A 14,402-nucleotide genomic window follows, 5' to 3' on the forward strand; every position below is an offset into this window, starting at 1 on the left:
GGTCCAGAAAACCAGGCAGGCAGCCTAAACTGGAGAATGAATCTGAACAGAGAGTCACTCAAGGTGCCAAGAAATGTGCAGAAAACCTAAAGACAGATAAGGACAGAGTATGCACCAAGAAAATAAGAAGCAGAAGTAGTCAGGATAGTGACAATATTTAGCAAAGAAATTTAAGAGGGTAAAATTATAATTAAGTTTAGTGATAAATTTTTAGTATAATTTTCAATACTAGCATAAAAGTAAATTCTGTAAATAATGATAGGAGTGTGCTTATGGGAAGAAAGCTCAGAATTTTCAGACTCTGATTTGTCTTTAGAACCCTGCATGGGATCCACAAGGGGCATTTCTGGCCAGTACCTGAGCCGTAACAATTTGCATCTGGTGCAGGTGGGCAAAGCATGTTTCCTCCATGTTGCAGAATAAAACCCTGCTTCCTGGAAAAAACAAAACACTAACACAAAGACAAAAGTGAAAATAATAAAGCACTAACATGCAGTCAAAATGATTCTTTGTGGCTTGTGATCTTACATGGGGAAACGCTCTGCCCATTCCCAGCCTCCACAATGCCAGACACATCGTCCCTCTCCATCCTTCACTTTCCTTGCACACCATACTTAAGCATTTCTGCACATGATTGTGCTAAAAATAATCCCCGACTCTGTCTGGGACATACGGATTAGAGGTCTTCCCATGATGGCTTCTTCTCTCACTGAGAACTTCCCGAACATGAATATCCAACCCCTCCCTCCACACACACAAATGCACAATCTCTGGGTCTCAGGGTCCTCTCTCTGATATCCCGTATTTCTGTCTGAAATTCCTTGTACCTGTATTTGTTTACTGCCTGCCCCAAGGAAGAATTTTATGGGTCTTATTTGCCACACAACCCCCAGCCTCCAATACCTACAAGGACACATGCCTGAATGAGTAAGAGCTTCTTAAATGTCTGACGCTTCCATGCTCAGATCAAGTAGTTTCACGGTCAACTAGCCGTGAGATCTACTAACTGAAGACTGACATCTTCCTGTCAGTTAAAAACCCTTAGAACATACAAATGCTTCCTCGCCCTGGAAGCCAGACAGAACAGAAGATTGTTGAAAATGGCTGGCTCAGTAGCCTGTGGAATGATCCCAAACACGATGTTTCTTTCCAGGCCTGAAAATCGATGGACGCTGTCCAACACAATGTCATCACTCAGAACACCCAATGCATCCCTGATCTGGACGAATGGATCCACTTCCCCGTTGAGCTGAGACATCTTTCTCTTCCTCATCGCCATTAGAATTTTATCTTTATTTTTTTCTACTTCGGTTGCTTTGGCGAAAAGCAGAGCAACATCCCTGGGAAAGTAACCATTCCTCCAGAGAAGCTGGCACTTCTCTGCCACGTAGACCACAGTCTCCTCCAAGCCCAAGTACTCAACAGTTTCTACATTGCCTGGAACACCCTGAGCCCAGGTAGGTTCGTGGAGCATCACCAGGGACTCAGCGGGGACATTAGGTGGAGGATTTTCTCTGACCTCGTGCATCACTGCTTGTAGGTATTGGGCTATTTCATCTGCATGGCGGACCACGCTGGTGAGCTCTGCTCTTGGAAACTGGTCTGAGAGAGCAGGGAGGCCACTGCAACTCAAGTGGTTGGTCTGAAAGTAGTCTAGAAAAATCCAGAGAATTCCTGGACCACCCTCTCTTCTCTGAGTGATGGTTTTGACCTTCCTATACCAGTCCCCATCTTCGGTGCGGAAATTCTGAGCTTCATCCACGATGATGTGTTGAATCTCTTCAAAGTCATGTTTCATGAAGGTTTTCCGGGTCACTGCCTTGCACATACTTTTATTGCTGAAAGTGTGAAAACAAAACAAAACAAAACAAAACAAAATCATCATATTTCTTCAATCAAACAAAGGAAGCCAACTCTATTCTTAGATTCTCATGGACTTGGCAAATGCAATAGAAACCTTACCACATAAACTTAAAGTCCCACCAAAGTGACCCAAGAAAAGAATGTGAATATAGTCAGACTGAGCACCTCACAAATTTCTTCAGGGGGTGGTTCTCACAGATGTAGAGAATGTCACCTGGTTGACAATCAAACACATTCCTGATCTTCTGCATGATCTTCAGAGCCACGATGGTCTTCCCTGACCCAGGTAAGCCGTGAACAAACAGCTCTCTGGTCTTGTGAAGGTTCTTTGAAAGCAACTCATACTGTTGATCCGTGAGCACGTTCCAAATCTCAGAGCCCAGCTCTTCACTTAAAGAGGATTTGAAGCCAAGCAGGACGATCACAAGGGACTGTAACAGAGATTCCAGGTGCTGGATGGTGGTAACATTGTAGGATTCAGGGTAAAATTGTGCTTCTGAATTCTGATGGCTCACTGACGTTCCAGCAGGATTCAGCAGGAAGAACAAGGGAGCAATGCCCACTCTGCCAGTGTAGCCCCCTGTGTCCACCAGCCTCTGCTTCAAGGAACGGGCAAGCTTCACAGAATAGCCCCTGCACCACACATCCCACCTCCTGAAGTCGGTGTAAAGGATGGGAGTGTTGTTCTGGGAAATCAGAAGGGCATCACAGACGACATTCTGATTCGCTTTCAGACCCAAATCCACAGCCCAGCTTTGAGAAAAAATCAAGATCCCTTGAGAGACAGGGCGCATTTCTCTATTAATTAGGTCTCTGAGTCCTTTATGTTGTGAGAAGAGTTCCTTGTAGATGCTTTCCGGAGTATACACCAGTCTGTCTGATAACACTGGACAAGGAAAGAACTCGAGTCAGTTAGAGAATCCCCAGACAAGGAATAATCACCAATGTGTGTACTAGATCCAGTTGACACTTGGGCCCCACCATGTGTCAATACTAGCTTATACATAGGGGACAAAAAAAATGATGTTGTCTCATTAGAGTCTCTCAATAGAGACTACAATATTTATGACCCAAAGTCATAAAAGCTACCGGAAAAGAGTCCACAAAATATTATGTGAGCACCAAGATTAGGGAGAGTTCAGGAAGGGGCACAATATGAAAGTCTTCATGAAGAGGATGACAGTTGAACAGACTCTCAAAGGGTGACTTGGAGGCAGCCAGCTGAAGGGTGGAGAGTGGTGAGATGGTCAAAATGGGGTGCATGAACAAAGCACAGGCCAAAGAAACAGCAAGGCCCACTGAAGTTCCCCTAAGGGGTTTGTAAGAGCCAAAGACGGGGAGGCAACGTGGGCAGGAAGGCCTTTGAGTGCCATCTTAACACCTGGCATAGGCCGGGTACTGTGTGGTTTCACTGAAGGACTTTCCACAAAGCAGAACTAGGCAAGAAGAGATCTGTGGTTGCCTGAGGTTGGGTTTGGGGAGAGTGTGACCACAAGGGGGAAGCATGGAGGAGCTTTATTTTGGGCGGAATGGAGCTGTTTTGTATCTGAGTGTGGTGGTGGTTACAAAAACCTACACATATTTTAAAACTTATAGAACTTTACAACAAACCATCTACTTCATGTATATAAACTTTTAAAAAATAACTTCTGAACAAGAGAGTCTACAGGGTGGGAGAAAATCTTTTCCACATGTACCTCAGATAAAACATTACTCCCTAGGACATACAAAGAACAACAACAAAAAGAAAAAAACACACCAAAAAACAAATAACCCAGTCAATAAATGGGCTAAGGAACTGAACAGACACTTCACAGAAGATGAACAATTGATCAACAAACGTATGAAAATATGTTCAACATCTCTAATAATTAGAGAAATGCGAGTCAAAACTATCCTGAGATTTTATCTGACTCCAATCAGAATGGCAATTATCAAGAATACAAGCACCAATAAATATTGGCGAGGATGTGGTGGAAAAAGGCACACTCAGACATTGCCAGTGGGAATGCAAATTGGTGCAGCCATCCTGGAAAGCAGTATGGAGATTCCTCAGAAAACCTGGAATGGAACCACCATTTGACTCAGTTATCCAACTCCTTGGTTTTTATCCAAAGGACTTAAAATCAACATAGAACAGTGATGCAGTCACATCAATGTTTATAACAGTTCAATTCACTATAGCTCAAACATGAAACCAACATGGGTACCCTTCAACTAATGAATGGATAGAGAAAATGTGGCATATATATGCACGATGGAATATTACTCAGCTTTAAAGAAGAATGAAATTCTGGCATTTGCTGGTAAATGGATGGAGTTAGAGACCATCATGCTAAGTGAAATAAGACATATCCAAAAAAACCAAAGGCCGAAAGTTTTCTCTGATGTGCGGGTGCTAATTCACAATAAGGGGGGCAGGGATAGGGAAGACTAGAGTTACTTTACATCAGGTAGAGAGGAGTGAAAGGAGGGGAAGGGGTATGGAGGAAGGAATGATAGTAGAGTGAAACGGACATTATTACCACATGTACATGTATGACTGCATGACAAATGTGATCATACAATATGTATAATCGGAAACATGAGAGATTATACTCCATTTATGTATGATCTATCAAAATGTATTAATCCATTCTAATTTTATGTACAACTAATAGAACAAACAAAAAATTTTAGAAGGCTTTTGGATATATATGTATGTATGTGTGTGTCTAAAATAATATATGTTATTACATATATAATTGGTAATTCTTAAAATTTGGGGTGGGGGTAACAGCCCTAATTTGAAATCTAACCAACATTATGAATCTTCTTTTTTTACTTCCAAGAAAAAAAAATCATTGCATATAAAATTTGAACTTCACATTTAAGGGAGAAAGAAGAGTCAAGGATGAGTCCAGATTTCTGCGGTTGGTGGTAGGAGGAGGACTTCCCTACCCATCATTTGGAACAATACTGTAAAAATCATATGTCATATATAATAATATGCATACTATACAGAAGAATTAGAGGATTGTCAGAATGAGAGAGATATTTTGTTACTGCTTAGTTGGGGATACCCACAGTACATCAAGCTGTCCAGAAAGCAAATGAAAACACCAGTAAAGTTTGTCTGGGCCCAGAGAAATGCTGTAGTTGTTTTCTGTGAAAGTGGATTAGCAGGGCCCTGGGGCACATGGCTGTAGTCCCAGCTACTCTGGAGGCTGAGGCAAGAAGATGGCTTGGGCCCAGCAGTTCAAGGTGAGCCTGGGTAACATATTGAGAACTTGCCTCAGAAAACAAACCAACAAAAACAAAAACAATCCAATTAAACTAAAGATATTGCTTACTACTGATGGGATTTAACATTGTTTTAGAATAATTAATCAATGTACGAAAGCAAGTTCAAAAAATGCATAAATATAGGAAGGTTAATTGAAAAATATCTTTGCTTTCTGCTTTTATCAGACTATTGAGTAAAATGTTTAGAAGTGGCATAGCAGAGACCTTATTTTTATCACAGAGTAATAGGCAGGAGTTCATCAGAGAAAATGAGATAAGTAACTTAAATGCATGCTACAGGCACCATATGGTCTGTCTCTGGAGAATGGAATAAGTCTTACAGAATCTGGGATTTTTAAGGCTTTGAGGCTCCTTATTGTTGTCTGAGTTTCATAATGTATACTTTAAAACTCAGAACATATCCTAGACATAAATAATTTACAATCATAAATTAGTATTAAAAAATCCTAGTCTAAACTGGGTACGGTTGTGCATGCCGTAATCCCAGTGCCTCAGGAGGCTGAGGCAGAAGCATCATGAGTTCAAAGCCAGCCTCAGCCACTTAGCCAGGCCCTGTGTGTAAATAAACTATCAAAAAGGCCTGGGGATGTGGCTCAGTCCATAAGAGCCCCTGCGTGCAATCCCTGATACAAAAAAAAAAAAAAAAAGAGAGAATCCTAGTCTAGGAATAAAATTTAATATGTAGTAACAATGTGCATACAACTTTGAAAACAATTGAGGGATATACCACATTTCATTCATTATAAATGTACTTCAATATCTCTGAAGTCAGGATACAACTTATTGTTTAATGGTCAATGTTTTCTTTCTCAGTGTTAAGTTTAAAAAAATACTGCAATGTTGTTTTAAATTTAATAGAACATGGAAAAGAAGATGAATAAATGATGAGATATTCCATGCTCAACTATGAGAAATTTTACTGTTGTGTAAACAACAATGCTTTCCAAATCAATGAACTGATTTCATATAATGACCATCAAAATAGTCTCATATTATCTTTTTCTCTTTGTGGTAGAACAAAATGATTCTAATCTACTAAAAGAGAAATACCCTGATGTGATAGTATGTTGCTGAAAGCTTAGTTGGAGCTACATTTTGGAGTCCAATTTGGCAATGTAAGTCTAAATTCATAAGCACTTGTTACCACTCGGAATCTATCCTACATTTGAGTTATCTGCAGAAAAGTGTATACTGCAGAGAGTGCTGTTTAAAACAGAAGAAAGGCCAGGAGTGCTGGCACTTGCCTATAATCCCAGAGACTCAGGAGGCTGAGGCTGGAAGATCATATTTTCAAGGATAGTCTCAGCAATTGAGTGAGACCCTTGGCAACTTAATGAGACCCTGATATTTGATCCTATGCACCACATAAAAATAAATAAATGTATTGTGTCCATCGACAACTTACTATATATATTTTTTAAAAAAGGACTGTTAAAATAGAACTTGCAAAGTTCTATTTTTAAATTTCACCTGGTGTATTCAGATAGGTTTCACTATATACTTATTAAGTTATACCTTTGCTCTTTGTTCTTTCTGTGTGCATAATATACTTAAAATTAAAACAGCTAAAATTAAGAAATTTGTGTGTGGGGGGGTGTTTACTGGGAATTGAACCCAGGGATACTTTGCTGTGAGCTACATCCCCAGCCCTTTTAATTTTTTTTATTTTGAGGCAAGGTGTCAATAAGTTGCTGAGGTTGGCCTCAAACTTGTGATCCTCTGCTTAAGTCTTCTGAGTTGTTGGGTACAATTAAGAAAATTTATGTTGAGGAATACTATGAAATATTTTATAATCAATGAAAGAATCAGGAAGATCCTTGAGTAAGGTCATGAGAAGATGAACATACACACTACTTGGAGGCAGCCGGGCTCCATGAGCTGACGTTCACCCATCCTCACTGATGAATAACACTCTGCTATGTGAATATGCTACAATATATTTATCCATTCTTGTGATCATAGATGTTTTGGTTGTTTCCTATTTAAAGCGATTAAAAATCGTGGATTTATGGGTATTCATGGGTAGATCTACAAATATATATATCCTCTGATGCACATGTATGGATTTTTCTCAATAAATTATTGAATTGTAGAATTTTATAAATAACTGAGTATACCAGGCAATGCTTGACTCATTTTCCAAAGACATCCGACCAACTTAAACTTCCAGCAGTGAAAAACAAATGATTGTTTCCTTACAAAATCTCCAATAGGTGATTTTACTTAAATAATGTAAATGGCATCTACTTGTGGTTTTAATTCACATTTTAGTCTTCATTAATGGATTGAGCATCTTTGTAAGTTTATTGTACATTTGTATTTCCTTTTCTTTCTTTCTTTCTTCTTTTTTTTTTTTTTTTTTTTTTGTGGTGCTGGGTATTGAACCCAGCGCCTTGTGCTTGCAAGGCAGGCGCTCTACCAACTGAGTTGTATCTCCTTTTCTAAGAAATGAATCTTTATATTTTCCATTTTTCTATTGGGTTGCTTTTTCTATTAAAATTTTATATAATTTCTCTATATATTCTTGATACCAATCCTTTGGCAGAGACTCAAAGGCAGGCAGGGACATGGGGAAGATTATAGTGGGGGGAAAAAGGAAGTATGCTCTGATCTGAGGTTGTGGTTATGGGTGAGCCAGAAGTGGGCTTGCTAGAAGCAGGATGTCTTCTGTGATTGGTCTGGAGAGCATTTTGACTTTCTCTAGTTGGCCCTGAGTTGGAAGTGGGGACAGAGACTAGGGAAGTCATTAGTTCTTGACCAAGTCCTAACTATTTGGGGCCAAATCATTGCAGAGGTTATGGGTCAGAGTTCTCTTTATACATGGTCTGGCCATTGTCCATGGGTATAATCAGTCTCTCAGTCCCTCTCCACTTCCCTTGATCATTTTCTTGCTTGCAAGATGATAACCAACTCATGAGCAGCTGGGAATTCAGAGGTTCACTCCTCAAGGATTGTTTGGTCATCTCCACAGCAAACTCTCTTACAAGATCTTGATCTTTGGTATCATGATCATCTGATGAGAGTGGCTGTGCAGAAGAATTTAAAATTCTGGAAAGAATCCAGTGGACCAGGAGGAAGAACTGGCGTGGCTGTAGAGGAGACTGGACTGAAGATGGATCATGCTGGAGAGAGGGTATCAGTTTGCTGGGCCTACAAAACAGTCTTCCTGGTCCACCAGATCCAGCTGTGGCATTTCACCCTGAGCTACTGCAGAAGGAAGAGTTCCACCGTGTCATCACCTGGCAGCAGGGAGCGTATGGGGAGTTTGTCATCAAGGATCCAGATACAGTGACCCACCTCTGGGGTCTCAGGAAATGCTAACCACAGATGAATTACGACAAGCTGAGCCAGGCCCTCAGATACTATTACAACAAGAGGATCCCTCATAAAACAAAAGGGAAAAGGTTTACTTACACATTTAATTTCAACAAATTGGTGATGCCCAACTACCCATTCATCAACATTCAATCAAGGGGTGTGGTTCCTCGCAGTGCAACAGCCTCTTCCACTTCCATTCCTCACCTCTGGACACCCACTCTGCACCTGGTGATGAGTGCCATGGCAGTTCTCTGCTAGCTCCCTAACTGCTGCTGGCCAGGAGTCAAGTAATGGCACTGTTAGAAAGGTGGAGCTGCAGGAGTTAGAGGATGTCTCAGCTGCGGACTGGCGCTGGGGCGTGGATCTCATGTCCTCCTGGAATGCTGTCAGTGGAGGAGGGATTGGCCACCAGAAACGCAAGCCTGGCATAATGCATCCTCTGTTCACTAGGCCAGGGATGTCCCCTGACCCTCACAGTCCCTTCGCTGTCTCTCCAGTCCCTGGCCAGGAGGTGTCCTCTATGTCCCCATTTCACCAGCGCTCTCCCTGGCTCCCACCATCTTTTCCCTCCCTGTGTCTGAACCCCTTCCCCAGCAGTAGTTGCTTCTCTTTCAACCCAGAAGAAACGAACCACTACCTTCATTCTCCAGTCTGTTGCGTGTTCAACTACCACCCGAGCCCTCGAATGTTCCTGGTTACCCAGGGCTCATGGTTCCGCCACTGCAATACTAAATACAGTTTGAGGAGTTCGCTCCATTTTCTACCAAGTCGCTGCCACGCCACTGGCAGGGCGGAAGAACAGGGGGAGAGTAGAGAGCAGCAGCAAGAAGTCCGCACCTGCACCTGTAGCTGCACCGTGGCTCCTATTCCCCGGAGAATTAAGGTGGAGCCCACAGCCGAGAAGGATCCCGAGAGCCTCAGGCAGTCAGCCAGGGAGAAGGAGGAGAACCCTTAAGAAGAGGGCACTGTGCCCAGCAGGAGCACGGAAGAAGGGAAAGGGGCCATCTTTGCTCGCCCTGCCGCCCCACCTGGCCCCCTGGCCCCACTAGCGCTGTGCGCGTCAAGAACCCCTAGAGGTGACTGAAGACGGTGAGGACAGGTCTGGCAAAGAGCCCAGTGCACCTTAGAAGAAAGAAGATGCCTTGATCCCCAGCAAGCTTGCATTACAGCGGCACTGAAATGATGACCCTGAAGCCCAGGAGCTAAGGAAGAAGGGCAAGTTCCTCTGGAATGGGTCAGGACCCGAGGCTTGGCAACAGTAGCCTCAGTTGCAGATGCATAGAACTCAAGTGGGCCGGGAGCTGCTTATATTATAATCAGACACATGCATGCATTTATGTAGCAAGATCTAGGGTGAGGGGGCACGAGTTAGGCTGGTGTGATCGTTGTGGGGCAAGACTTGTACTTTTCTGTTGGGGATGGAATGGGTGTCTTCTGTTGTAAACTGGGTCAGATGTGAACACAGTTTTTTTTTTTTTTTTTTTTTTTTTTTTTTTTTTTTTTTTTTTTTGCTGGTGAGTAGTAGGACACACAAAGGGTATGTGAATTGAAAGGGGAAGACTGTTTTGCATTTGAGGCTTACCCTTCCTGATAAGGGAACTCCTAAAGGGCCCAGGTTACTTTTTGGGCCCATGGTAGTTCAGGTTCCAGACTTCTTTCTTTTCTATTGTAATTATATATGAAAGCCATTAGTGAGTTTATTTTGCTCTGAGAGAGATAACTTAAAAGGGAAGTGTCATGACTGGGAGGTTGTGTAGTGAGAGACCATTGATACTAAGTATTTTGCCTGAAATGTTACTTTATAATTATTTCAAGGGAGGAATAAGATAATTTCAGTCTTAAGAGTGGGGAGGGATGTCCAGATGTCAGTCTTTCTTTTTTCCTTTTTTTCTCTCTCTTTTATCTAGTCGTTGTTTGCCATTTCTCCCTTCTTTTTAAAAAAATGCTTTCAGGACACATGAGCGTACTTGCAGTTAGGGTGGGGCTGAGGCGCAGGAGAGGGCCAGCTCTCAGGGGCAGGGTTGAGGCAGGAAACCTTGCTGCGAGCTCCTTGAACATTTTCCCTACTTCACACACTAAGAAGCCGTGAGGGCCTGGGATTGTGACTCAGTGGTAGAGTGCTTGCATGGCATGTGTGAGGCACTGGGTTTGATCCTTGGCACCACATAAAAATAAATAAAGGCATTGTGTCCATTGACAATAAATTTTTTTTTTTTTTTTTTTTTTTTTTTTCGGTACTGGGGTTCAAACTCAGGGCCTTGTGCTTGTGAGGCCAGCACTCTACCAACTGAGCTATCTCCCCAGCCTGACAATAAAAAAATTATTAAAAAAAAAAAAAAGAAGAAGAAGAAGCCATGAGGAGTTGCAAACTCTTGTTCAGGGAAGAAAGAAAAGGGCAGGAGGAAGTAACCCAATGTCTTTAAAAACAAAACTATGAAAACATGATCCTCATTGTTCTTTTCCATTGTGGGTTTGGGAAACTAAAGTGTGATTGTGAGCAAGTTCACTGAGAGGGCCTGACAACATTACTGAAGATGTCTTTCCATTGTGTCTGGTCCTCTCATCATTTTCTGAAGTCAAGCCTTAACCATGAACATGCTTCAAGAGTTATGGGTCTGTCCACATAAACCTGCAAAGGGCATGGACAACTTTTCAGATAATCCAGAAATGGAGACACACTTAAATTCCTAGCTGATATTTAGTCATTCCCTCTTGATGTTGTTGGAATGGGTAGCTTGTAGGCAGGATTGTGGGAGCTAAGGGCAGATCGTACCTGGAAACACAGAAAGTAGCTAGGGGAACAAGTGAATGTTTGTTATGAGCAAAGGAAGAGTTGGAAAAACACAGAAGGCAGCCCGAGACCACAAGGCCTGGCGTGAGTGAAGGTTGGTGTCTGTCCTGTGATGGTGCCATTCTTGCCATCCCATCTGCCTAGATTGTTCTCAATCTCCTGATCAACGATCTTGCTTGAGACTCCAGTTTACAGACTGGAATTGTCTCTTTGTGGGAAAGTCTATTCTGACAACTTCAAAGGAATGGGAAAGTATTGATCTTATGTGAAGCAAAAGACTAGGGCTGGGATGTGGCTCTTTAGTACTGCACTTGCCTAGCATGCACAGGGCTCTGGACTTGATTTCCAGCACCAAAATAAGAAGAAAAGAAAAAACTAGGGGCAGAGAGAAAGTAACAGCAGCCAACCATCTGTGTGTGTACACATACCTCCTTAGTGCACATGAACATAAACTGACTGTGGCTCAGATCTACCTAGCAGCCAAGCAGAGGGAACGAAATAATGCCACATCTATTGAGGGTAAGGGGTGGTGTCTAGGAATTGGAGAAAATTCTGACTCCATCTTGGTCTGAGAGACTTTACTAGGGAATCTTTGAGAGTTGTCTTTTAACAGTGGGATGTTTTTCCTTTCAAAAGCTGAAGTGTGTGCATGAGACAGGGACTCAGGAAAGGTTAGAACAGGTGAGAGAGACCTGAGATGGCCTGGGATGCCTTGAGTCTGGCATGGTATTTCTTGGCATGCACCTGAACTTGATCCAAATTCCATGAGTGACTCATCGTTGCCCAGGTAAGGAACTGAGAGAGTGGTCCCTAATGACTCAGGCTTTGTATGTATGTATGTAAGCATTATTCCTTGTTTTCAGGAAAGTTACAGAGATTAGGACATTAACGTAACTTTTTTTTTCAGAGATGCAAAGTGCAATGTTAGGAACTCCGTGTAGCTCTCAAGGAAGTCCACTGTCCAAAGTTACTGTAAGGTGGGCAGGAACAAGAGAAGGGAGCTGATGAAACCCTGGTTATCTAGCAAAAGAATTCCTCCCTGCCCAAGAACTGTGTGTCTGAGATCAATGCACACATACCTGTAGTGTGTCAGAATTAATTCCTAGATGTTGCTTCTACTTGAACAAAAAGTCACTGCTTTTACATTTGAAAAACCATACTCAAAAAATGTTGAACTCCATGAAAAATGTGTTTTGGCTATAAGAAGTTGTTTGGTGTTTAACTGTTTTTTTGATTGCCATTCCACCAGTAACTGTTGATTGATTTGCACTGCACACTGGGGTTGGGGGTTGAGGGGAGGGGTCTTACATAGAGCCGAACTTGGGCTTGCTCAGGAAGTGGACTAGGGAATGTGGAGATTGTTGATATTTCCTGGAGTAGAGGAGTGAGAGTTTTTCTCCTCCCCAACTCACTCCTAGCAGCATCTGTCACCAGTCTGGTACAAAGCCAGACCTTTCTCTTCCATGAGCATCTCATCACTGTCCAACGGCAGGTGGAAGAAAGGGAGACAAAAACAGGACCTACTTGGTCTCTTCTGTTTTTTACAAGTTTTGCCATGCCAAATTTTTAAAATTTTACAAACCTAAATCTTTTGTAATTTCATTTATCAAAAACTTATTTATATAAACAGATTGCTTTTATAGCTATAGAAAACAGTAGAGATCTCTTAAGGGCATCTGACTTGCTGAGTTCACCTTTTTTAACCTGAAGAATGGGTAGGGGTGAAATATAAACCATTCACCAAGTCCCTCCACCCTAATTATCAAGCTGCACTGCATTAAACCCAGCTCACTCACATAGGGAATTAGGCACCCTGGTGACCCATGGGCCAAGAAACTTTCAGAAGCATTAAAAAGTAGTTGAAGTTTATCATTCATCACCAAGTGGTTAGAGTCAGTTGGCTGTTTATCCCTCGTTATTTAGTTATTCCATAATTACATTTGTGCTTTTTTATTGTAAACATTAATGGAACATATATATTTCTGTGTTTTGAAAGAAAACTTTGATTCAGTCTTTCAATTTTTAGTCTCTTCTTGGGGCAGGAGAGAAGTTACCAGTTAATTTGTTTTGAAGTATTTAGGCATTCTCTGAGTTATAAAATTGCGATGCAGGGATTTGAGGATAAGACAATCACATGTGAAAGATGACTTCACTAGTTATCCACTTAAGCAGAATAAAGTGTGTATATGTACATAAAATGTAAGTAATCTTAACTCCACTGTGCTGTGCCTTTTAGATGTTTCACTTTCTATAGTCTTCAAATTTTTGCATATATATTTTATATATAATGTAATGATATAGAAATATATGTATAGTATACATTTTTTCCCAGGGGTATCTGATAACTCTGTATTTGTTATGGAATTTGAAAGAAAAAAGTATTTTTTTTACTTCAGAAATTAAAGTTAAATGTTAAAAAGTACTTAAAAAAAAGAATCCAGTGGACCAGCATCAAGAGTACTTTAACAGTGCTTCTAAGATACCCTGAAACTAAGTCCCTAGGGCCCAACCCAGACCAAAAGAACAAATCCCAAAAGCCATGAGGATCAATCTCACACAACCAAGATTCCCGTCCTGTGAGCTGATTACATAGCCTGCATTCATTGCTTGTTTCATTGCTTCAAGTTCATCAGGAAGTGCTAGTAATGACACAGATGCTGCCATGGCTAACCAAGAAAAACTCTAGATTAATGCCACTGTCCATCACTACTGTGCCAATGATTGCTCTCACTGCTTGTGCTAATTTGTATTCCATAGGGAAGAGATAGCACCATTAATGACTTCTGTCAGAGCTAAGGATAAGGTTTCTCACATACATTCTATTTGTATGACTCCCACTGATGAGATTCCTCTTCTGATTATTTATATAAACAAGGAGTCAGTAATTCCCCCTAGGCAGTATCCCCAGATAATCAAGGGTGGTTTTCTTCTGGGTATCACACTAGAGTTGAAATGTCCCACAGTGGTGATTTATAGAACAAGGGTTTCTTTATGTAAGTATGAACAGTTCTCACAATACTTTTCCTAAAGCACAGGGAATGTTAGTCCAAGGTTTAAATTTTCCAATTGATTTCATTCCTGGCTCAAGAGAAGGATAGAGCTTTAGAGACAATTGATATTTTGAAGTTTCAGGAGAGTTGTAGGT

General features: G+C 41.5%; 1 protein-coding gene and 1 pseudogene across 1 annotated transcript; one reads left to right on the forward strand and one right to left on the reverse strand.

The window, feature by feature from the left end:
- Positions 1-488: 488 nt before the first annotated feature.
- Positions 489-5,622, reverse strand: LOC124979296 (schlafen family member 5-like). The gene is made up of 3 exons (XM_047543801.1): positions 5,613-5,622; positions 2,029-2,749; positions 489-1,838 (listed from the first exon to the last, which is right to left on the reverse strand). Exons 1-3 carry the CDS (start codon positions 5,620-5,622, stop codon positions 1,028-1,030), a joined length of 1,542 nt encoding a protein of 513 aa, XP_047399757.1. The 3' UTR covers positions 489-1,027.
- Positions 5,623-8,260: 2,638 nt separating this feature from the next.
- On the forward strand, positions 8,261-9,748 carry LOC124979297 (ETS translocation variant 3-like; annotated as a pseudogene).
- Positions 9,749-14,402: the final 4,654 nt, after the last annotated feature.

The sequence above is a fragment of the Sciurus carolinensis genome, chromosome 3 (assembly GCF_902686445.1).
Source record: "Sciurus carolinensis chromosome 3, mSciCar1.2, whole genome shotgun sequence".
NCBI lineage: Eukaryota > Metazoa > Chordata > Mammalia > Rodentia > Sciuridae > Sciurus > Sciurus carolinensis.